This window comes from Ochotona curzoniae, unplaced genomic scaffold (genome assembly GCF_017591425.1).
Source record: "Ochotona curzoniae isolate NIBS_2020 unplaced genomic scaffold, NIBS_Ocur_1.0 scaffold_2587, whole genome shotgun sequence".
NCBI classification, from domain to species: Eukaryota; Metazoa; Chordata; class Mammalia; order Lagomorpha; family Ochotonidae; genus Ochotona; species Ochotona curzoniae.
In genome coordinates, this window is record NW_024467096.1 from 17,779,368 (window position 1) to 17,805,497 (window position 26,130).

A 26,130-nucleotide genomic window follows, 5' to 3' on the forward strand; every position below is an offset into this window, starting at 1 on the left:
ATAAATCTTCCTTCTTCCAAAGTACCATTCAGCTCTTTTAATTAAAACAATGAAAAGCTAACTGATACAGTGTTATATATTATCACTATTATTAGTTTGGCCACTGTGAGAATTTATTATTGCTACACAAAAAATGACTACAATGAATGTTCACATTTTTCGTTAATTACAGTTTGTTGCAGAAAGCCTCCTGTAACTCAGAGATCACTACAACCTGAGCAGAGTTTTACTTACTCACTCAACAATTATTCATTAAGCAACTGCTATGTATGAGCTAATTGCTGGGGACAAGGTAATAAGCAAACACATTTTTTAAATTTTGTTACCCTTCCAGTTATATTTCCATTTTTAAGAAATTTATTTTATTTATTTGAAAAGCAGAGTGATAAAGAGAGAGTGAGGGACACAGAGAAAGAGAACCTCCATCTACTGGTTCACTCTTCAGTGGCTGTGACAGCTGGAACTGGACCAGGCCAACACCAGGAGCCAAGAACTCCATCCAGGTCTCCCACAGGACAGGAGTGGCAGGGTCCAAGTACTTGGACCATCCTTCTTTGCTTTCCCAGATACATTAGCAGGGAGATGAATCAAAAAAGAGCAGTTCCAATGCAGGCTGCTGGTAAATGAGGTGGCAGCTTAACCCACTGTGTCACAACACTGGATTCGCACATTTCATTTTTGGATTGCATGAAATCTAGAGTGACCAGGTATCATGATGCATTTTTAGAGCTTGGCCTCTCAGTTCCTACTTCCACAACCAAAAAGCTTCACAACACAGAGTCAATGCAAGTGTTTAATTAATCTATACTATAGTGAGAAGTAAATTATAAATTAAAGCAAGCTTCATGTTAATCTCTGGACAAATACTGAGCATTTCTTTCCCAGTTGACCTAGTATCCCTTCTGTTTCCAGGTCACAGACCCTTTATCTTTGGCTTCATTATTTCTTGCTAACCCCAAACTTCTGTTTCCTTTTCATGTCAGTGAGAAAGACTGTTTTTATCTTCTCCACTTAGCATGGTTCCAGCTTAGACTTTGGGTTTACATCTAAAGAATCACTTCAGCTGCTGTCTCTCGGGGAACTCCCACGACTCTGTAGGTTCTTAGGGAGGAGACTAGGACTACATTTATAAAGATACAGGAGCAAGGGCATTCATCATTTCCAATGTCTAGCATTACGTCTTGATTAGGGGACACACTCAATGCCTGCTGCATGAGTATACAACATAAATTACACATGCTCTGAGTAATAATTTGGCATGCTTTCATTCAGTACATGTTTATTGAATGCTTACTATGTAGCTGGTATTGTTCTAGGTGCTTCAGTAGTTAAGTGAAACACACACATATCTTACTGATAAATACTGAGAATTAAGTAAAAGGAAAACTTAAACATATAAAATTAAGTACATATATGTTTATTTTCTCATTTGTCAATAAATAAACAGTAAGGCTTCCTATGCTGCCAGGTACTTTTCTAGTTGCTTAGGGTGCACCAATGAATTTATACCCTTTCAAGAAATATTAGAAAATATGAAAACAGATAATTTAAAATAGGAATATAGAAAATGACTATTAACATTATGATAGATAATTTCTCCAGGTTCTTCTTTATCTTGCAATCTAACTACCCATCCACTGGATACATAGACAAATACATTATTTTTACATAATTAGGATAATCTGAAATCTACATCTTTGTACCTTATTTAACACATTTCAATATGTGGCCATGTCATGAAAGTTTCTAAAGATATCATCTTCTTTTTCTTTCTTCTTATTTATTTGACAGACTAAAAAAACACAGAGAGTGTGCCAATTCACAGGTTCATTGCCCAAATGCTTACCATGGCCAGGGCTGGGCCCGACCAGTGCTAGAAGATAGAAACTCAATGTAGGTCTTCCACCTGCACAGGAGAAACCTAACCACTTGAGTCACTGCCTGCTGCTTCCCAGTGTGCAGACCAGCAGAAAGCCGGTCAGGAAGGGACACAGGCATCCCATGTAGTGTCACAATAGCTGGGACAGAAGTCCTCCCCCGAAAGCATTTTTAATACTTCCAGAAGTCCTTAAGTGTTCTTGTACCTGAACATTTATTATGCTTTCAGAATTTCATTTATACAAAGTGAAAAAATACTTTTATATAAAGGTTATCTTTAACTCCTATGAGTTCTTCAAAGGCAGAAACTATATTTTATTTATCATGTACTCAATGAGCACATGGATGCTTGAAATAATTTGTATAATAAATAAGTCAATAAAAAAGAGCAAATTTTTTGTAGCATAATTAATCATAAGCTAGTTTTCTATGATAAAGGGGAGCTTTGGGGTGAGATGCTTGCACATGCTTCAGATGTCACTGAAACGCCCACATCCTGTATGGAAGTGCCTGGGCTTGGGTTTTGGCTCCACTCTCGGTTCCAGCTTCCTGCTGGGAAGCAGTGGGTGACGGCTGGAATGCTTGGGCTCTTGCCACCCATGGGAGAAGATTTGGATTAAATTTTAGCTCCTGTCTGCAGCTTGGCCCAGCCTCAATTTTGGGGGGCATCTGAGGAATAACTCTGGATGGAAGATCTTTCATTTTCTTGGCTTTTCAAATACATAAATGAGTTTTAAAAATACCAAATTTAATTATTACATTACATACATATTTAAGATTTATTTTATTTATTATTCGATAAAGAGAGAACTCTTCCATCTGCTGGTTCACTCTCTAAATGGTCAGAACAGCCAGAGCTGAGCAGATTCAAAGTCAGGAGCCTTGAGCTTCTTCTGGGTTTCCTACATGGGTGCAGGGGCCCAAGGAGTGGGGCTATCCTCCCCTGCTTTCTGAGGCCATAAGCAGGAAGCTAGATCAGAAGTGGGACTGCCAGTACTCAAACTAGCACTCATATGAGATGCAAGTGCTGTACTAGAAACTTAGCATACTAAGCCATGATGCTGACTCTGATTATATTTAAAAAGCTATATATACTTCTATTAAGAGAAATTATTTCCTAATTCAAAAAGTATTTATTATCTCCCTATTTTCCAGGATAATTTAAGAACCACAGACCAAAACACTAATCATATTTGAGCTTATATGAATCTCACACTTGTTTAATTATGCATTTTTACTTTCATAATCTTTAGAAGTTCACAATTACCTAGATTATAACAGCAATAAAGACATTTTAAGCTGTTTATTTTTCACAGTTAAGTGTATCTTGTAGTTTAAAAAGCTTTTAAAACATTAAAAAAATTAAACTAAAAACTTTATAGTTCTAAACATTTATTTTAAACTTTTAATTGTTACACTTAAACATTTAACTTTAATGAAATGGAAGATTTTTATAACATCACATGAAGAAAATCTCCCCTTGAAAACTACGGATCTAAACTAGGTATGTACAGATTTTAAAAAGGGACTAAAAAGCATCAAATATTCCAATTAAAGGGGTTTATACATACGTAATTTATAGTTTACTATTATTGAGCAAAAATGAGTTTAGTTTCCTATATTTATTAATCCAAGATGATTTATCCTAAACTCATATTTAGTAAACCATAATGTTCAAAGTAGTTAGTTCCTCTGTTCCTTTCCCTCCTTTCAGAAATAAGCTCTATAAAAATCTAACACATTAAAAAAAGAAAAAAGGTGGGGGTGTAGTGGGGCATACTGGAATACCTGAGTCCAGGCCCTGGCTCTGTTCTGATCCCAGCTCCCAGCTGCTGGCTAACGCCCATCAGGGAAGACAGCAGGTGAAGGCTCAGTATTTGGGTCTCTGTCACTCACACAGCAGACCCAGAATGTGTCTTGGGTTCCTAGTCTCAGTCTAGCCCAGCCAGAGCTATTGTGGACATGTGGGAAATGAACCAGCAGAAGAGAGAACTCTGTTCATGTTTTTAAAAAATTAAAGAAAAACTATCTTGTGTTTATCATAATGGAGGAATCATTTCTGTCCTTCAGTAACTTACAGGTATTAAAGAGATTAAAAGGAAGTTTTTTTTTTTATTTGTTATAGTAAGATTCTGATTTTAAAAATCTTTTAAAACAGATATATAGTAGGAAAACCCAAAATGTGGCCACTGTTTTCATGAAACTCATTAAAAACAATTGCTATTTCTTTTTCTAAACTTTTACTACCTACTGTTATAACTCTGAAGTAAGCATACTAAAGTAGAAGGTAGTGCGAAAGAGTTGGTGGACAACAACATTCTTTTGAATTATATCTTATACTAAGAATTCTAGAAAATTCTTACAGCCTTTTCCCATCTAAATGGCACTTCCCTTGAATCTCCCAAATACAATGCCTCCATTTAGGTACAGATTTCATTTTATGATTCTGGTTCTTAAACTGAAGTTTGTAAAAAGGACATCTCGAGTGAGGATACTGTATAATTGCACCATACCTGTATAGGTCTGCTTCTGGTTGCTGGCATTCTACCACTGCTACCAGAGTATCCAAACTGGCAACTGTTTGTAACACTGCTGTTTCTGGAACGGACACATGTGTCTAGGGAGGAAAAGAACTGAATTGAACTCCAGGAGCTATTTGCATACAAAATAATTGCAGGTGTAGTCACTGTTCAAAGTTTGTCATAAGCAATTGAGTTGGAAAAACACGTGAATTTTCACCCTTGATTGTACTCTGACAAAGTTTCCATCTGTTGGTTATCTTTTATCATGATGAAAAACATCAGAAGACTGAATGTTTCCTAAAAATACTTTCAATTTTTTTTTTGAATTGACTAATCCATGTGAGACTACTACTGAAATAAATAGTAACATTAATTTTTTTTAAAAAAACCTTATAGTTTTTTTTTAAAAGTTCCAGTAATTAAAAACATTTTTCCTTTATTAGGTCATTTAAAGCAAAGGAAAATATCACTAGAGCAACATATGTTTCACTATACTTTGTTTACTAAGATTAAGAAGAAAAAATACATATGAACAAACCTTGAGGTTAGTTTCTCCATCCAAACTGGCAGTTGTAATGTGACATGAACCATCAAGTCTATCTGAGGACAGAAGCACCAAGTCTGCAGGAAAAATCTCATCTTTGGCTACTCGAACGATATCCCCCACCTATGAGGAATTGGGGCAGCACTGAATACACACATTTTAAAAGGCAGAAACATATTTGTATCTCAATCTAAAGTGGCTCATAAGAGAAAAGGTTTGCAACTAAAAATAATGGAAATTAGAATTATGCGTTATCAAAATGCCAAAAAAATTTTTCTAATTTACCAGATGCATACCCGAATATTTTTTGATCTAGTTTTCACAAGGCCACCACTTCGAACGACATAAACAGGAGCTCCATTTACTTCATTATCTGAGTTATGCCGCAACCAATCTTCATATCCCTGTAAATATCCAAAGAATAAAAAGGAACATAATTTGAAAATTTTATCAAATGAGAAAAAAAAATTAAAACTTCTGCAAAGAATTTCATTCACTAGAATTGTTTGGCTGTTTGACAAGTACACTCCTAAGTATGTGATGGTCATCTCCACTTAGAAACATTCTTCTTTTGTTATCATTCAGTTGCCCCTGGTTTTCACAGAACATTGCTAGCTACGTCTCCGTTTCCTTCCAGGAAGTTCCTTCCTACACCTTTTTAGGACACATTCTCAGAATTTACCCTCTACTAGAAGATTTCTTTCATTTCTATCTTCAAGTAGCATAACCATATGGGCACTTCTGTAATTCTTATCTTTAGCTATCTCTTTCTGGATTCCAAGCTTGAATATCTAACTATATTATTAGTATCCCCTTTCAAATGTCTTACAAATGTCTTGAACACACTTAAAAGAATGAAGTTATTCTCAGAGTCTGCTGCATTTCTGATGTTTCTCACTTTGATAAATATTATTATTTGATAATTGACAGCCAGCATTATTCATCACTGTATTCACGCTAATAAGCTGCGGAGTCAACTTACGATGCCTAACTTTTCTTAACATTATTCAATCATTAAATTCAACTGCTTCTAAGTGCTAATGAAACGTTAATGAAAAACCATAAATCCAGAGAATTATCAGACAATAAGCAGAAAACAAGATAGATTTTGAAACTGAGGTTCAGTTCTTTTTACACTTTTCTTAAACAGCTCACACTCACCAACTGTAATTATAGGCTGAGAACCCCTAATTTGAAACAGGGTGAGTATCCTTAATTTGAAATGGGAAATGTTCAAAATCCAGAATTTTTAGAACACTGACATGTCAATGGAAAATCTCATACCTGATCTCACATGAACCTTTGTGTTATGCACAAAATCATGAGAAATACTGTGTAAAATTACTTTCAGTCTATGTCTAGAAGGTATATTTTAAATATAGATTTTGTGTTTAGGCTTGGGGTCCTACCCTGAATATATCTTAATACATATATGCAAATGTTCTAAGTTTCTCTCATCAAAAAAATAAAACCTAAAAAGGTCCTCGCCTTGCACGCCCGGGATCCCATATGGGCGCTGGTTCTAATCCCGGCAGCCCCGCTTCCCTTCCAGCTCCCTGCCTGTGGCCTGGGAAAGCAGTCAAGGACGGCCCAAAGCCTTGGGAACCCTGCACCCACGTGGGAGACCCGGAAGAGGTTCCTGGCTTTGGATCGGCATAGTATCGGCCGTTGCGCTCACTTGGGGAGTGAATCATCGGATGGAAGATCTTCCTCTCTGCCTCTCCTCTCTGTATATCCGCCTTTCCAATGAAAAAATAATAAAAATAAATCTTTAAAAAAAAAAGAAAAAAAAAAAAACCTAAAACATTTCTTGTACCAGGTATTTTGGCTAAACAATACTGAAACTCTGGTTCTTTAAAATACATGTGTCAAAAGAGAAACATGGACAGCCACTTTACCAAAAAGAAAAAAAAGTAAAGAGTGGTGATTCTCTTTTAAAAGGAAGAGAAAATAATTTTATATTTTGTCTTACCTTTGTACTTCACAGACTTTCAAGCTTTATGGAAAGCAAAGACTATTTTACCAAAACACTACATCTTCCAGTACAGAAATGAAGAAAGGACTTAATATGAGCATATGTTTAGGAAAAATTAAAAATAAGTAAGTACTTATAAGTACTTCACTCGTTAAAGTATCTTGATAAAAATATGAGGGGTAGAGGTGGCCTAAAAGGGTATAAGAGAAGAAAGGAAGGTGGAAATTTTTGACTTTTCAAATCATTTTATCACCTTTTGTCAGGAAAAGTCAAAATTTCAATTACCAGAAATTAATGAAAAATTCAGCTGTATAATTATCTGGTGGAAGAACTTCTCAGGAAGAACAGCAATTCTTAAAGGCTTGAGACAGGAGCATGCACACTTCCAAGGACAAGAAGAGTATGGCTGCTGGGAAACGAAGCGAAAGAAGGGACCAGGGTCTAGCCTGTGCAGATCCTCAGCATCCCTAGAAAGACTTGGGCTCTGCTGAGTGTGATGGGAAGCTACTGAACAGCTTTAAGGTGGGAGGGTAGTATGATCTGACTTTAAGAGATCTGCCTGTTGTGTGAAAACTGTAGGAGGCAAAGTGAGAGAAGTACAGGCAGAGGAATTGCAAATGTCCAGGAAAGAGATAATGATGGCTTGGATTAATTAAGATAGGAATAAAAATGGTCAAGGATGAAGGTGCCAAAGTTTGTGGTGGTGGATGGTAGTGTCATTTAATAAACTGAGGGTTAAAAGAGCTCTGTTTCAAACTCTTCTAAGTTGTTCAAGTGGAAACACAATACAATACTTGTCTTTGAAATTCAGAGAATAGTTTTAGCAGAGACTTACTATGATGAAATGACATCTGCAAAATCAAATAAATATGTAATGATATAAAGAGACTTGCATGCTTATTAACTTACATACAATTTCCTATCTCCTACAGAAGAGTAAAGGGAAGTCAAATTTAGTGAGAGCTGTGGTATAATATCATGACACACCAGATGCATAATATATCTGCTAATCCACAGGCTCCTTTTAGTTGTCTTATATAAGTGATAAAGAATAATTCCATCCCAGAATTATAAAATCTTTGTCAAATTTATTTTGGCATTTATATCTGTTTCATTATTTTATGAATTTATATATTTTTAAATAATGATTACACGCTTGATCAGGGTAGGAAGGATTGAGGATTAGGGAAAATTGGGTGAATTCATTGCTTCCAAATTTGCTATTTCTTCTTGTTGTTTCTGGGGTAAGGGGAGAGACAAAAGGGGAAATCACCCATGGCTTTCCACATGTCCCAGTATCCAGGGATGAGGAACTGCCACCTCATATCAACCCAGAGTCTCAATGTGTACATATTCTGAGAGATCTGTCCAAGTGGTTTAGATAATTCTGAAATGCTGACAATTTCACCAATCTAAGAATGATGTCACCCTCCAATGTCCATTGGCTCCATTCACCAAGATTTGCTGTCATTGTTTGTTTGGGGTAGTTGTCTTCTAGTTAGTTCTCTTCTGCTACAGCACCAAATGAGCTGCATATTCTTTTTTAACAACAGGGCCTGTATCCACTATTCTACCTTTTTCATTATGTAGGGCATGTTCTTGCAGGTGAGTCCAAGCATCTGGGCCAGGTGTCTCAAGCATCATGGATCCTCCATCCCTGGGGTTCAGGAACCCAACATTCACCTACTAGGTGGGTCCCAGGGCCCGAGACAGGAGACCTGAGCCCCACCTAATCCCTTACCCCTGGGGCTCATAAACCCAGCACCTACCTCCCAGGTAGGCCCCAGGTCCCAGGCCAGGTGACCTGAGCCGTGCTGGATTCCCCAACCCTGGGGCTCATGAATCTGAAATCCATCTAGTAGGTGGGCCCTAGGACCTGAGTCAGAGACCCAAGTCCTGCCAGATCCCCTACCCACAGGGTTCACGAAACCAACACTCACCTAGAAGGTGAGCCCCAGGATCTGGGTCAAGTGACCCATACCCCACTGGTTTCCCCGTCCCCAGGGTTCAGGAACCCTTCTCCACTGGATCATACTTTAAGGAGTTCCTTAAGTCAAATGCATAATTCTAGAGCATGTTACTTCAATAAAATTATTTTTAACTTATTATACATATGAAGGCATTTTTAAAAGCTCATAAAAATGTATTATGAAAAATCTATGAATGTATTAAATTTTTTTGTGCTAAAATAAATCTTTTTTCCACAAGTTCTCGTATACAACACTTGTTTCTGAATACCTTAGGTATATAAAGAAAATAACATTTGAACAATTGTAATCATTCCATAAGGTACTGAAACACAGCATAGTCGTTTAGTTTAATTTTGCCATATAGCAAAGAAACTTGCTGCTTTCTTACAGAAATGATTTTCACAACCACAAACATTTTGGAGTGGAAACGCAAGTATTTAATATCTTCTGAGTGACTTTGGGGAAAGCAACAGAAAATGTTCCCATACCTGTTTTATAGCAGTTACTGTTATCACAAAGAATAATGGAAGTCCACTGGTAATAGGACTGGTAGGTGTATCAATCATAAGCTAGCAAAAAAAAAAAAAAAAGATTATTATATTTTTACATTGTTCATATCACACCATTACATCTGAACTCTTGCAATGCTGCACAGTGAGTATAACCAAAATCTAACAGCTTCATGTTGTTGGCTATTACGTGGGATTGGTAAACTAAATCTATTGCACACTCACTATACTGCCACAGTGGAATCATTCTCTCTTTCCTTTAACACACAGGTATTAATTCTTCCTTATTATTTGTCTACCAGTGGAGCAAGAGCAGCTCATATACCCACAGACAATCACACCCCCTGATAAATGCTGAAAAGTGTGTCAGCAAATTTTATTGTGGAACTCAGAAAAAACTCAATATTAAAAAAAAAAAAAAGAACCAATGATCAGACTATGAAAGCAGTTTTTTTCTTTACATTACAGCCAGAGGGAGATAGAGGAGGAAAAATGATGTTGCAATTATATTCTTACGACAAAATCGAAGTTTCAGTAAACAATGGGAGAAGTAAGAAAATATGTGTAATAAAAAGAAATGATGCATGTTTGAAAAGCTAGAAACGTTTATCCTTATTGGAACATTACAAAATGTCTAAATATATTGAAACATTACATGCTAACCCATAAATTTCCATAATTTTAATGTATCAGTTAAAAACAAAAATTAAACACATACTGGCCATACTGGTGGCAATCACCTGGGGTCAGGACATACATGTAACGACTTATTAATACTTTACTTTGAACAGGCCATTCATTTGCTCTATTTCATGATAATTTTACATGCCTGGTTTTAGCCAGTAATTCCACAAAAGTACACGTCTACATAAACTGTTTTTGTTTTTTCCAAGAAAGCAAACTGACACTATTGATAGAAAACTTGGAGTTCCTTCTCTGCTTAAGAAGGGAAGAATTTTTTTTTTAAGTAAATGTTTTCTAAAGTGTTAAAGTGATTGCTTGACAAGTTTCAATTTTTCTTTTGAAATTCTGGGTTCTACTGACAGAAAAGTTCAGATTATATAAAATTTAATGTCACGGTGAAAAGAAATGCTAAAGTCTTAACAGAGAAAAGCTTTTCAAAGGAAAAAATAACATCACTTCCGTTTTTTTAAATTGAGAGAGAGGAGGGCGACAGAGAGGGAGACAGACCTCTACCGGCTCGTTCCTCCAAGGCCCTCAGCTGCCAGCACTCGGCCAGGCAGAAGCTGGGATGCAGGAAACATGTCTGCCATGATTGGCAGGGATGCAATAACCCGAGCCATCACCACTGCCTTGCAAGGTCTGCGTTAGCAAGAGCGCAATCAGGAGCAGACATTAGAGCACTATTTGTCCAATACGCGATATGGGTGTCTTACTGTCTAGCCCAGATGAATGTGTGTGTGTGCTCCCGATTCTGTTCAATTTTAAAAAGTATTTATAAAATAGTAATACACAAAACACTTATACAATCTGAGAATTACAAAACTGTCAAGTAGCCTGTAATGAAGAGAATTTTAATCTTATGGAGATGCTTAACAATTGAAAAAAATTACAACCCATACAAAGATAGGGATTGTATCTTACAAGTCCAAATATTTATGTTAAGAGGCACAGGCATTAACGTACATAGGTGATGAAATAAAATACAATTAATCTTGACAATCAGAGGCAATTTTTTAGAAATTTAGATGTGATTTAGATCCTCATATTCACTGAATACAATGGAGAAGCTTTGCAGAAATATATAGTGTCAGACAATTAAGAACAAAGTGTAATTTTTCTCTAAGATGCATTTTCCGAAACCTCGTTTAAAATCTTAATAATCATTGAATGATTAAGCTTACCTGAACCAAAAATATAATAAGAAAATAAAAGTTTGCCACTCTTCTGAACTGTTCAAATAAATTTTTGGGAACAAAATTCCACACAGTATACTAAAAACAAGAAAGCAAAAGAGAAATCAATAAATTAATATTTCAAAATAGTATATAGTATTACACATTTAACGAGAAGAAAAACAAAATAAAGAGTTACCAAAACCTTAGACAAATTCATGGAACTGTTGTTTTAGAAATTATTTACCTGGTTTCTAGAATTGAGGACCTTTATTCCTCTTGCTGTTTTTCTTTATCATTTACTAACATTCTTACTATAATTTTAAAAAATTAGATAAATTGGAGCCTCTCAATCTTCCTAGTAAAATCTTAATTTTCTCTTAGAACTAGAGAAAGTAGATCTAACATAGTACTTCATCATTTATTTTGTTAATCTGGTTCAATGTCAGAAACAGGAATTTGCTAAATACAAAATTACTCTTTGCTCATTATAGAATATGGAAAAATAATCTAGAATGCTAAAGAAAAAAAGCTTTAGGTAAGTGACCACTGGAATAACTACTTAGAAAATTTCAAAATACATGAAAATTGGTCACGTCAGTTTTAAAAGGTATGACAGGGCCCGGCGTGGTAGCCTAGTGGCTAAAAGTCCTCGCCTTGAACACGCCAAGATGCCATATGGGTGCCGGTTCTAATCCTGGCAGCCCCGTGGCCTGGGAAAACAGTTGAGGATGGCCCAAAGCCTTGGGACCCTGCACCCGTGTGGAAGACCTGCAGGAAGTTCCTGGCTCCTGGTTTCGGATCTGCTCAGCACCGGCCATTGTGCTTACTTGGGGAGTGAATCATTGGACGGAAGATCTTCCTTTCTGTCTCTCCTCTTTGTATAACTGACTTTGTAATAAAAACAAATAAATCTTTTTTTTTTAAAAAGTATGACAGAACACAGTGGTCAAGAGCCTAGATGCTTGGGGATTAAACTGCCCTAATCTCCTAATTGCAGCTCCTATCAGCTGACCTGGAACTTAATCTTTTTGTGTTCCACCTCATTCCTTTATAAAAGGTGCATAATAAAATCATACACTATAAAGGCCTTAAAAAGGCAACTGAACACATCTATGAAATACTGAAGGTAAGCGTTGTGCACAGTAATTACTATACAAGTGTTTGTTCCTGTTATTAATCAGCTCCTAAATCTATAATGCTATATTACAAGGACAGTGTAACACACTAAAATTTTTATTGGACTTATTACTCAAAACATAACTTCATATATGAAATAGGGAAAGAGTTTAGAGAACTTTTATTTCACCCCAAGAACATTCTCCCAGTAGAATGAAAGATCCCTTAGGTTAGGCCAGGCACATTGTTTCATGAACTCTGTATCAACAGTATTCACACTTCTACTGGCACATAACTGGAGATCAATTAAAGAGGAATAAATAAACATGAGTAAGATATGCTTTTTTTTCAGATGAACTTCACAACATCTGGAGATGAAGCCTTAATGATTACTAACCAATTCAAGATTTTTAAAGGAGCAGGTAACCTACATTTCTCTGCTCTAATGCAAGTCAGTTGTTACTTGTAAATTTTCATGTTACAAATTCACTTCTTAATCAGCCATTTGGATCTGAAGTGTGCTTTCCTATTCAGGCAAATTTTGCAAATAAAATTAGGTTTTTCAAGACATACCCAACATAAATCTCTCTAGGTATATAACACCTAACATTCTTTCTTTGGTAGAATTACATCTTCAGCTTTAACCTAGCACTGCATGTGAAATGTGCTTTCCCTCAGGAGTAACAGCACCAGCGCCTCTAGAATCAAGGGATGGGAATCACGCTCAGGGCATTAGCCACATCACAGGCTGATATGATACTTTCTGGAACCAAAAGATGTCACTATTTAACACTGGGTCAAGAAAGCTCTAGGCAACTGCAATTTGGATAAAAAGGCAGTTGTCCATATGGGGGACAAAATATCTCATGTACTCTCCCCAGTCATCAAATCAAATACATAAACTTTATGTGAATTGTGCTGGCAAGGTTTTAAGCTTATATTAATCTATTTAAATCTTAACAGTGACAATATATTATTTTGTCTTACAGAATCCGGAGGAGAGCAACCATGTAAACTGGTAGGTAACAGGTTTCCATGTATTTTCTCTGGTTATCTTAATAACACAAGGGAAATCTCTGAAGAAATAAAAATTTCTTAGGAAAGCTAGCTTACAAATGATAGGAACTGTCTTCAAGAAGAACACTCAGCTTCCAGCACTGGCAGGGCAATTAACTGATCGTATGAATTCCCAGGAGATGAGAATTATAAATTAGATAAGGAAAAAAAAGCTATCTAAAAATTTGGGAAGTGTCCAAAATTTAGACAGAAACTGGAAGAGTTTAATTTAAAAAAAATACTCAGAAAATGGGAAGAGTATAAATTGTGAATTTTGGGTTTCTTAACTTGCAGATACTTTCTAATACCCACAGCCACTGTAAGAAAAAAGTAAGGGGAAAAATTATAGGCTTATCAACAAAATGTGGCTGAGAGTAGAGTTCATGGCTGGAAATAAAAAAGGAAAAACGTAGGCAGGGAAAAGTGTCACACAAAAAAGGCTCCAAATTCGGAACTTAACTGTGCAAGCCCAAACTCTTAGCGATATTACACATGAGAAAAATACTGATCCTGGTATCTGCAGCCACAGATGAAGCTCAAAAACATTCTACTAAGCAACAAGGAGTCAAACTTCAAGATTTGTTCTGTACGAACTTCTAGAAAAGACAAAACTATTGTCACAGAAAGCAGAAATCATCACAGGAGCAGTAGCTAAAATTGGTATTATTGGTGACAACAAAGAAAATGTTGCAAAGGAGCCTGAGACAGTTTTGTGAGTGATGGATATATTCTATTTATCAACTATATCAGTAGTGGTCACCTGATACACAACTGTCAGAGCTGATCAAACTAGATACTTAAAACTGAATTTATAGTAGTAAATAAATAATACTTTAAGTTACTAAACAGTCTTAAACTTCTTGCATAAATTGCTCAGCATTCTGTGGTTGAAGCTGATCCAACTTTCTGATATTACTCATCACACTCCTTGTTTCAGAACCTTTGTCCAAAATTAGAGACATCACTGATGGGAGTTTACATATGTAAACATAAGGGTAGAAAAAAGAGGGCAGGGAAAAGAAACCATCCATAGGACATCATGGGGCAAAATGACATCAAGACTATAGTAGATCTGATCTGGTTTGGCCAGATTAGAGCAAAACCATTAGTTGCTCTGGAAAGGAAGAAAGGTGATGATATTTCTGATGGTGTTCCTTCAAACAACAGCTATGGTATGACAAGAGTATTATTCTTAGTATCTTTGATTCGCACCCTTATTACTGGACTGTCCAAACACAGAGCCACTAGTTCAGCCACATTTCAAGGTCTTGGTAGCCGTATATGGCTCCTACTAGACACTGCAGAGATATTTCCATAGAGTGAAAAGTCTATTGATGGTATTACTTAATAACCTTCACTTTTAAAATAAACCAGACATGTTACAAATGCCATAGAGAAAAATGAAACAAAGACAATACTTTAGTATCATAAAACGTTTAGAGAACAGTGGTAAAATTGAAAGAAACAGGCTTTAAAGTTACACAGAACTTCACTTTAGCTTCTCACTAGTGTATCCCAGCACTTTAATCGTAGCAACACAATAAAATGAGTATAACAGCACTTGTAAAATAAGTTTAATGACAGCAATCTAAAAGGGTTGCAGGAAACGTGAGAAGCTATGAGAAATACAGTGTCTGACACACAGTATAAATATTAGTTCTCAGTTAAATTACAGTAAAGAAAAAATTTTGAATGTTGACTACTTGATATCAGTAGCTAACAACTTCTATTATTTTATATTTCATTATTTTTAGTTAAGATAAACCTATCTATCACCAGTTTCATGAATTTGTAATGAACATAAATCTGTAATCAAAAAACACAGGCTAAAACACTTTCAAAATAAAGTGATAGCATATCTACAGTTCTAATAATGGAAGGATTAATCCTTACCTTAGATGAAATGATCCGGTTATCTATAAATTTCTGAGGTGTATAAAGGCCATTCTGAGGAAATCTGTTGGCTATGTAAATTGTTCTTGTGTCACTTTGATGTGGTGGGTCAAAACCCTAAGACCAAGGCAGAGGAAAACATCAATCAGCAAGGTTAGTTATTCTGACACTTCACTGTCTTACTTACTTGGTCATGTAGGTGTGATACTGTTGGTCTTACACTGGTTATAGACAGTCTGTTTAGAAGAGTGAAGTCACCTACTTTTTCTTTCTTTCTCAGGTAAATATGCATATTTTCTTCAGAAACAAACCAACTTGATAAGGTACAAAACTAATTAGATAATACTTCTGGTAATGAAAACAGTTCTTACTCTGTCAGAAAGACTGCTCTAAAAATCAATGTATAGAAGATTTACAGGCCTCAGAACAAGGCCTTTTCTCTGATTGCACTGCTTCCCTTTTATTCCTGTGGGTTCCTTGCCTTCTCTTAGGATGGATTCCTATCCAATGCTAAGGAAGCCCAGTGTAGCTATAGCCTAGCAAGCACCTACCAGTAAGCACATATGGTGGCAAAGGTCTATATTTCTACTTTCACAACCACACTAACTTCTCTTCCAGTAACTTCATTCCTAGAGGACTTGGTAAATTAGATTCTCATTTATTCCACACATCATTATTTTGTCCCAACTTACATATCCATATATATGTGTATACCTATATGGATAGGTAGATATGAATATGTTTTAATTCCAGGAATTGAGGAAACTCAACATTTTAGGCTCAGATTCAGAAGGTCATCTCTAAAGGTACATTTGAAGGCAAACTCAAAACACTGTCTCACAGATATAATAATCTCCAGTGCCAAAGTTTTCACTGTTGACAGACCCGTACTCTATTCTTATAGTGCTACACCTTTACCACAGTAGCAAGCGAAAATTTAAGACTCCTTTGGCAGATCCTTAGAGTTGACAATCTGAAAGCAATGCTCAAATGCAAGATTTTCTTTGGTTCTAACAGGTAAATGATTAGAAATTCCTAGACTTTCATTTTTCATGGTGGTCAACAGTTGTAAGTTATAAAAGTTCAATTAAACTCAGTATTCATTAACTACAATGATTCATTTAAAAAAAAATCAGACTCTATTAACCTATTGAATAAATAATCTTACTCCAATTCAATGTTTAGCCTGCCTGTAAAATTTTGAATAAGCACAGATATGCAAAGTTAATGCAAACTTCCATATTACCAAAGGCAGAGTAAGGAAACCTTTCTGCCACAGGACATTTACGTAATTTTAACACCATCTGTAGGCCACACAAAATTATCAATTTAAAAATTAGCCAGCTACAGGGATCAGTGTTGTAGTGTAGAGAGTTAAGCTACTGCCTGCAATGCTGGCACCCATGTTCCAGTGGAGTCCCAGCTGCTCCATTTCTTATTCAGTTCCCTGTTAACATGCTTGGGAAAACAGCAGAAGATGGTCCAAGTGCTTGGCACCCCATGACTCATATGGATGACCCTAATGGAGTTCCAAGTTCCTGGCTTTAGCCCGACCGTGCATGGTTGTGGCCATTTGAAGGTTGAACCAGAAGATGACAGATCTCGATCTCTCTCTCTCTTTCTCTCTAATCTTGCCTTTCATATAAATGAATAAAAAAAAAAAAAAAGATCTGCTTGGTAAAGATTTTTTTGAATTCCAAGTCCCACCCACAATTGCTTTGGCAGGATCAGACTAAATGATTTTGAAGGCCACAATCTACTGGCTGGACACACCACCCCTGACTCAGAGGGTATTTCATTTAGTGCATCAGAATATTTACAATGTCACATGTAACACTTAACTTCTGTTATTCTTGGTTTTAAAAATGTCAAGACAACCAAAATTAAGAAACATTGATATGAACTATACTTTTTGGGCTAAGTTTCACTAAGATTGGAATTTGTTATTATGGACATCTAAAGTTAAGACAAAACAAAAATCTCAAAATACTGGAAAGAGAATGATAGCGATTTTTAGTTAAGACAAAAATTTATACATAAATTCATGACTTTGCATACAGCAAACACTCATCACTCCCCACTCGTTTCTACTGGATGTGAGCCAGTCATCACAATTCGAAATCTTGGAACTCCTGAGATTTTTATAATTGTTTCAAAGATATATGCTGGATCTGCCACACGCGTACAGGGTCCAAAGGACTTGGGGCATCCTTCACTGCTTTTCTAGGCCACAAGCAGCGAGCTGGATGGAAAATACCCGTATGGAATTCCGGTGCTATAAGGCACAGGATTAGCATGCTGTGCCACTGTGCCAACCTATAAATATCATTCTTTCTAAGACATTGCCCTTCACATTAGTTTTTTTATGATGCAGGAACAATTTTCAGGGTGAAGGGAGTGCTCCCACAGCAACTGCTTTAATCTCCAAATACCTGCAATAAGTTTGAATTGGACTTAGCCCAAACCATGAGCCAACAAACTCAATCCAGGACTCCCACGTGGGTAGCTGGAACTCAGTGACCTGAGAGTTCACCTGCCTCTTCTCAAGGAGTCCACATTAGTAGAAGCTGGAGTTAGGCACCAGAGCCAGGCAATGAAGCCTGGCATTCTAATATGGGATGTGAATATCTAACTGGGATACTAATTTCTAAGCGAAATGCTTATTTCAACCACCCATCATTGCTGACACCATGCTACTATGACAGGCTGAAAGTTATCTGTTGCAAAAGTACCCTATAAAGTTAGGGCTTTGATTAGTTTATGTAGTTATGTGTTTTATATATATATATATATAAATGAGCAACCCCCTCTCTATATATATCTATACATAATCTCTCCATACATGCATACATACATGTATATATATACATATATACACATATATACATACACACATTGATATATATCTATCTTTACATATATAGAGAGAGGAGGGGATAAAGAGACCTGTAATAGTTTGTGTTTTTATATATATAATTTTTTTTATTAATTACATTGCATTATGTGACACAGTTTCATAGGCACTGGGATTCCCCCAACCCCTCTCCGTGCCCTCCCCCCATGGTAGATTCCTCCACCTTGTTGCTGTATTATATTTCAAATTCAGTCAAGATTATTTCATTGCAAGCATATACCAAGCATAGAGTCCAGCATCTTATTGTCCAGATAAGTTCAACGGTTTCTTGGGGAGACAATCCCTGTTCTGAAGGCAGAGCCGGAAGAATATCATCCCGATCAATTTAAAACCACAACATAACATCAACAACAATTTAAAACATTATGGAATTAATTGACATGGTGTTGAGTAACCAATATGTTAAAAAAAATGCAAGTTTTTAACTACATCCTGTGACTACTTCATTGACATTTCAATTTTAATTTATATACTACCGGCTCCTATACACCTTAAAATGGCTATCGGGTACTATTCAGCTGTCTCATGTCCATTTTCATTTTAGTATTCAGCAGTTTATAGTGTTGAAGCATAATTTTGCTGAACTTGGCAGATTTTAGGATAGTCTACACTGGGTTATAACTCTAATAAGGCATATGTCAACAACTGAGGTGCAGAACAGTGTTAGGAGGGGTGTGCAGAGAAATCTTCAACACCCTAGTGAGAAGTAACTAATCTTTGTGTCCTACCTAGTAAGGTATGTGTGAGTCCACGCTGACCATTTCCTGTCTGGTTCTAAGCTTTCCTTGTTGTTCTCTATCTATTCTAATTTGTGTGTGTGTGTGTGTGTGTGTGAGGGGGAGGAGGGAGAGAGAGTGTGAGTGTGTTTGTGTGTGTGTTTGGGGGAGGGGGGGCTCTGGAGCAACCCTGATGGTTATTGCAAGAGAGGGTGGGGATACAAAGTTGGAACTAAGGACCAGAGAAAAACCTCAAGAGGAGGGAATTGTTACAATTCTTTCTATGATGAAGCATTTCCATGATATCAAAACCATAAAAAGACTCAGCAACAAAAAGCCAAGCTACAGGCTGACATCCTTGGTGAACACAGCAGACACTAGCAACTTGAATCCAATAGCACATTGAAAAGATCATTCAACATGATCAAATGAGATTCATCCCAAGGATGCAAAGGCAGTTCAACATTGGCAAATCAACAAATGCCAAGATACAACATGAACAGAATGAAAAACAAAAAGTCATATGCTCATCTCAACAGATGCAGAAAAGGCATTTGATAAAATCCAACATTCCTTCTTGATGAAAACTGGCCAAACTATAACATGGAAGGAACATACATCACCCAAAAAAAGGACATATACATCAAGCCAAGAGTTAACATCCTGTTAAATAGTGAAAAGTTGAAGGCTTTCTAAGATCTGGAAAAAGAGAAAATGCAGGCTTGAATTTTTTTTTCTTTCAATATTAAGGCAAGAGAAAGAAATAAAGGGCATCTAAATTGAAAAGGAGGTAGGCAGACTCACCACAGATGACATGCGCTTCTATATAGAGCAGCTCAAAGCCCCCACCAAAAAACTGTTACGACTAAGAAATTCATTCAAGAAAGTTGTAGGATGCAAGACCAATGTACAAAAATTAGTGATGCTGTTATACACTAACAGTGATCATTTTAAAAATACATCAAAAAAGCACCCCTGGGCCTGGTAGCCTGTTGGCTAAATTCTCACCTTGCATGCACCAGCACTGGTTCATATCCCAGCTACTTTGCTTACCTCCTAGCTCTCTGCTTGTGGCTTGGGAAAGCAATAGAGTGGGGCCCCAAGCCTTGGGATCCAGGATTCGCATGAGACATCCCGAAGAATCTCCTGGTTTTGGATTGGCTCAGCTCCAGCCATTGTGGCTGGAGTAAACCAGTGGATGGAAGATCTTTCTCTCTGTATCTTCTCTCTTCTCTCTCTTCTGCCACCAACAAAAATAAATAAATCTTAAAACAAATTTTTTTCCAGGGCCCAGCACGGTGGCCTAGCAGCTGAAGTCCTCACCTTGCACGCACCATTTCTAGGCACCAGTTCTGATCCTGGCAGCTCTGCTTCCCATCCAACTCTCTGCTTGTGGCCTGGGAAAGCAGCTGAGGATGGCCCAAAGCCTTGGAACCCTGTACCTGTATGGGAGACCCAGAAGAAGCTCCTGGCTCCTGGCTTCAAATCAGTTCTGGCCATTGTGGCCACTTGGGGAGTGAATCATTGGATGGAAGATTTTCCTCTCTGTCTCTCCTCCTCTCTATATATCTGACTTTGTAATAAAAATAAATAAAATCTTTAAAAAAAAATCCTATTTCCAATAGCTACAAAAAACAGTCCAAAACCAAACACTGGGAATAAATTTAACTAGACGTAAAATATATCTGCAATGAAACTAAATCATTAATGAAAGAAACATAAGTCACAAAGAAATCCCATTCCACATTCATGGATTGGAAGAATCATATTGTTAAAATGTAGTCTCAAGTGATTCACAGATTCAGTGCAATCCCCTTAAAAATCCTAAACAAATTTTTTCACAGAACTTTAAAAAAAGCTACAAAAATATGCATGGAACCACAATACATCCTGAACAGCCACAGTTATCTTAGGCAAAAAGAACAAAGCAGGAGGAGTTGGCACTGTGGTACAACAGTTTAAGCTCATGCTTGTGAAGCAGGAGCACCACACTGGAGTGCTGGTTTGAGTCCTGGCTGCTCTACTGCTGATCTGAGAAAGCAACAGAAAATGGCCCAAGCGTTTGCGCTGCTGACATCCATGTGGGAAGCCCAGATGGAGTACCTGGTTCCTGTAACACTGCAGCTGTTTGGGAACGGAACAGTCTCATTCTCTCTTTCTGACTTTCAAATAAATAAATCACAAAATCTTAAAAACAGACAAAATAAATAATAAAGAGCAAATCAGGAAGCACAATAACTGCACTTAAAATTTATTACAAGGCAACAATAATTTAAGCACCATAGTACTGCTAGAAAAATATACCAACGGGTCAATGACCAAAATTGAAACCCTAGAAGTGAACCCATACATCTACTGTCAAATAATCTTTGATAAAGGTGCTGAGAACATGCATTGTAAAGAAAGAAGTTTTTAATAAATGGTGCTGGAAAAATTGGTTAACTACATGCAGACCTTTCTCTCCATTATGATCAGTTCAAACTGGATTCATGACCAACTGTGAGAGCCAAAATTTTGAAATAGAAGAAAACATATGAGGAATATTTCATGACATTTGGGACAGGCAAGCATTTTTCCATATCAGATCCCAAAGGCACAGAAAATAAAATTAAAAACAGATAAACAGGATTTCATCAAACTAAGAGAGCTTTTGCAAAGCAAAGGAAACACCAAAGTGGAGAGACAATAAGAAAATATTTACAAATTATACCTCTCAAACAAGAAGTTGACATTCAAAATACATAACAAACTCAAACAACTCAATTGCAAACAAAGTAGCAAAAGCCTTTCCCCAAATACTCCAATTTAAAAATGGACAGCAGACCTATGTATACATTTCTCAAGGAAAATAACTGGCCAACAGATACATGAAAAAATCCTCAACATCATTAATCACCAGGAAAAGAAAATCAAAACCACAATGAGTTATCAACTCACACCAGTAAGAATGGCTACTCCCAAAGGGACAAAGATAACAAGTGTTGTCATGGATGTAGAAGAAAAAAAAATCTACCTGCTGATAAGATATACGCTGCCCCATGTTTACTGCAGTACTATTCACAACAGCTAAACAACATAAATCATCTAAGTGGCCACCCAATGATGAGCTGATTTTAATGAGGTACATGTATACAACAGAGTACTGTTTGGCCATAAAGAATTAGGAAGCCTTCCCACTTGGCAGAACTGGAGGTCATTGTGTCAAGTGAAATAAGTCAAGCACTGGAAGACAAATATCACATGATCTTACTCATATGTGAGATATAAAAAATAGGTGACCCAGTGGCTTAGAAGAGAAGTAGAGCATGCAGGATGGGTAAAGGCTGACTAACAGGTAACAGGTTACAGCCAAGTAAGAATAAAAGGTTCTTGGATTCTATTGTATAGCAGAATGACTATAGATAATATAATTCTCTATTAAAAAAAAACTAAAATAGGATATTGTATGCTTCCACTGGGAAAAAAATATTAAACGCATGAAAGGATAAATTAATTTCCCCTAATTATTACATAATGTATACATGTAAGGAAATATCAAACAGTACCCCATAACATGCATGATTTGTATGTTATCTCAAATCAAGGCAAAGAGAAGAACCTTGGTCAACTAACCAAATAGTTTTACTCCATTCCCCACAACAGAAAAGTTATACTTCAAAAAAGGATAATAATCTTTCTCCTTATTCCCAAAGATGAAATAATATCCACTTTCACATTTTGAACTTTTTCAGTTATAGTTAATTTATATAATATTCAATCATAATCAATGACACATATATGTGTGGGTGTATATCCACATTTTCCTCACACAAAATAAATACATGGCTACAGTACAAGTATAGCTAATCTCTTTTTATGAAAATTAAACCTATAATTTCTAATCATTAACAATTACTCTGCAAAAACTAGGCAAACCATGAATTAAATTAAAAAACAAAACTACCCCTAAAAATGAAGAAACTGAATTAGAGCAGTCTGTGAATCCCTGACAATATATATATATTAAATATTCCTGACAAGTTTCCACATATATGCATTTTTCTGACAAGAAAATATAGATTTCATCAGCTTTTCCTCATGCCAAGAAGCTTGAAATTTAGCACAGGAGAATTTTTACTTTTCAATTACAGCTCAACCCTCTTTAGCAAGAATCAAAACACTTATTCACAGAATAAATTGTTTCTATATTTTTAATTTGAACTTCAACTAGTTTCACACTACATCTAGCAAGCATTATCAACAATTTTATGTCACTCAGGAAGAAATACAATGTAAAACTCCCTACTTTAAGGGCAAGGTTATGTGCCAGAGTTGATACCTTTGGCTCATATTACATTTTCTATTGTCATACCAGATTACCCATTCACACCCTTAACACGGTGCTTTCTTGCCTGCTCCTTCCTCCTGGCACACATTAGATCGAGTTTAGGAGTGGGCCTAGTGGGGGAACTGGGGCAACTCCTTTGGTGGACCATTGCTCCCCCTGGCAAGTATGTGAGTCAGGCCAGGCAGGGGTGCTTCATTTGTTGGCTTTGTAGGGGATGGACCAGGTATAGCCAGGCCAAACCATAGCACACGGGCACGTGTGGGAACCAGGATGTGGTATGTGTCATGCTGGGCTAGGCTAGGTTATCATACCTACTGGTTTGTACAAACCAGGGCAGGCTGGGCAGGACTAGGCTGCAGCACCCACCAACAAGAGCTGGGACTGGGGGAAAGCCAGCCCAGGCCAGCCCAGGCCAGGCTGTAGCATCTGATGGGAAAGGGCAAGACAGGGAATGGGTTTTGCCAGGCTAGGTCAGGACAGCCACCGGCACATGCAGGATCTGTGGCTGGGAACAAGTCTGGTCAGCAAGCTAAGGTGACCTGTCCCTGTTGGGCTACAATTCTCACTACAGAGGGCGAGAGCTGGAATGGGGGCAGTGAACTGTGTTGGACATTGCTGCGGCATCCATTGGCATGGGTGAGGACTGGGTCCACGATATGCCTGACTGGGCTAGACTCCAGTACTTGCTGGTGCTCACAACAGTCAAGGTAGGTAAAGGACAGGCTGGGCTAGGTCTCTGCACTTGCTGAACCATGCAAGAGCTGAGTTTGGGGATGGACAAGGCCAGGCTGGACTGTAGCACCCAATAGTAAGAGCTGGAATACATGTGGACTGGTCAGGCAAGGCCACTGTTCCTGCCAGAACAAGAGGCGGGCGTTGAGTTCTGCTACTGGGAGGATATAGGAGCTTGGGGAACTCCTCTATTAGGACACAGTCCCTGTAGGTGAGCACAAGAACCAAGGCTAGAAGACCACACCAACCCAGGTTACAGTACCCACCTGCACACACGTGGGTCAGGTCTAGAGGTAGGCCAGGCTGGGCAGAGGTGAGAACCAGGACAGGGTGCAGGATGGGCTAAGGCTGGGCCTCAACACCAGCCAGTTGCATTAGGGTTGAGACTAAGGACTGACTGAACTGGGCAAGGCTGCAGCACCCGCCAGCATGAGCTGGAACTGGGAGCAGGCCAGGCCAAACCAGGCTGTACCACCCACTGGTGGATATTGAGGTGAGGCGAGCCATGTCAGTTTGGGCCACAGCTCCCACTAGCACAGGCAAGACCCAGCATAAGGGATGTGCCCAGCTGGAGAGCTGCAGGGGTTCCCATGCTGGGCCACTGCTCCTGCTAATGAGTGTGGCAGCTGAGACTTCAGGCAGTCAGGTTGGCTATATGTTTCTATGCACAATGGCCCACAAAAATACCAATTCTTCAAGAAGAACAATTTAGTGCATTTTACCAAAATCCACGAAGTGAATCTGAATGAGTACTAATGACACAAACTTGCAATAAAATATAATTACCTGGGACCCGGCGGCATGGCCTGGTGGCTAAAGTTCTCGCCTTGAACGCCCCGGATCCCATATGGGCGCCAGTTCTAATCCCAGCTGCTCCACTTCCCATCCAGCGCCCTGCTTGTGGCCTGGGAAGGCAGTTGAGGACAGCCCAAAGCTTTGGGACCCTGCACCCATGTGGGATACCCGGAAGAAGTTCCTGGGTCCTGGCTTTGGATTGGCATAGCATCGGCCATTGCGCTTACTTGGGGAGTGAATCATTGGACGGAAGATCTTCCTCTCTGTCTCTCCTCCTCTCTGTATATCTGACTTTCCAATAAATAAATAAATCTTTAAAAAATATATATATATAATTACCTGAAGGTAATATCAGAGCAAAGTAATTTGGCATTGTTAACAGTGTCCAGGTAAAGAAGAAGGGTTATTTTAAATACTCATTATGTATAATAACCACACTAAGCTTTTTATTATGTATTACATACTTTTCATTTTGGAATTTAATGTTCTCTGCCACTCATTACAGAAATCTGGGGTTCTAAGAAGAGTTAGTTCTAAGAGTTAGTTCAGGCCTGGATTGGGACATGTTTTCAAGTTATAGGGTATAAAATGTACAGTGCTCTTAGAAGAACTAACTCAGAGATCTCAATTATCTGCCAACAGTACAGCAAGCCTCTTTCACAGGTGATGATACTACTCCCCAACTTCCATCTCCTCTAACATACTCTCCAGCTGTCCATTCAGCCTTAACACTCAGCTGGGAAACTGCCTGATTCCCGTCCTTTCCCGGAAACAAGAACATAACTGCTATATTATTCCCACCAGATCTTTTGTATTTATTACCTATTAATATTTATTTTATATTTATTATACATCCATTACACGAAATTGCAATTGTTTGTCTGTATATACATCTCCCCCTCCAGATTGTATGTACTGACACAAATCTACATAAATGAATTATTTAATGAATATTTATAAATTCTTTAGTTTTTCAGGTTCTAAGTTTGGTTTAAAAACATCTTTAAGAATAAATTTCTACCAAATTGAATTCAATCTCAAAAGTATTTAAAAGGAGAACATTCTAAGTTATTCTGTAGGGTGAAGTCAGCACAAACTAGTGAAATGAGGCATGGCTGGATATTTTTTATTCTGTAGTTCCTAGTTTGTCTCACTCTCCTTAAAGCCATTTACTGTGGCTCTCCAGTCAGAGGGAAACCCTTTCTGGATATGAAAAAATCAACTTCTATCATGGAAATGCAAATTACAGCCACAACAAGATCAAGTATCATCCCTTCAAAAGAACAATAGGAGTGGGAGGTCTGAGTGGAGGTCCATGGCCCAT

The 26,130-nt window shown here is 37.6% G+C and overlaps 1 protein-coding gene across 2 annotated transcripts in view; it reads right to left on the reverse strand.

The window, feature by feature from the left end:
* ATP11B (ATPase phospholipid transporting 11B (putative)) overlaps window positions 1-26,130 on the reverse strand; it is a 95,268-nt gene that overhangs the window by 55,219 nt on the left and 13,919 nt on the right. The window contains exons 1-7 of one of the 2 annotated variants that reach the window (XM_041002581.1): window positions 20,006-20,145; window positions 15,323-15,439; window positions 11,264-11,353; window positions 9,378-9,458; window positions 5,241-5,348; window positions 4,939-5,067; window positions 4,392-4,495 (exon numbers count right to left, since the gene is read on the reverse strand). In XM_041002581.1, coding sequence (XP_040858515.1) covers window positions 4,392-4,495; window positions 4,939-5,067; window positions 5,241-5,348; window positions 9,378-9,455 — 419 coding nt within the window. In that variant the 5' untranslated portion in view covers window positions 9,456-9,458; window positions 11,264-11,353; window positions 15,323-15,439; window positions 20,006-20,145. Of the gene's footprint in view, window positions 1-4,391; window positions 4,496-4,938; window positions 5,068-5,240; window positions 5,349-9,377; window positions 9,459-11,263; window positions 11,354-15,322; window positions 15,440-20,005; window positions 20,146-26,130 lie in introns of those variants that run through there. The other variant, XM_041002579.1, reaches the window with a different exon arrangement.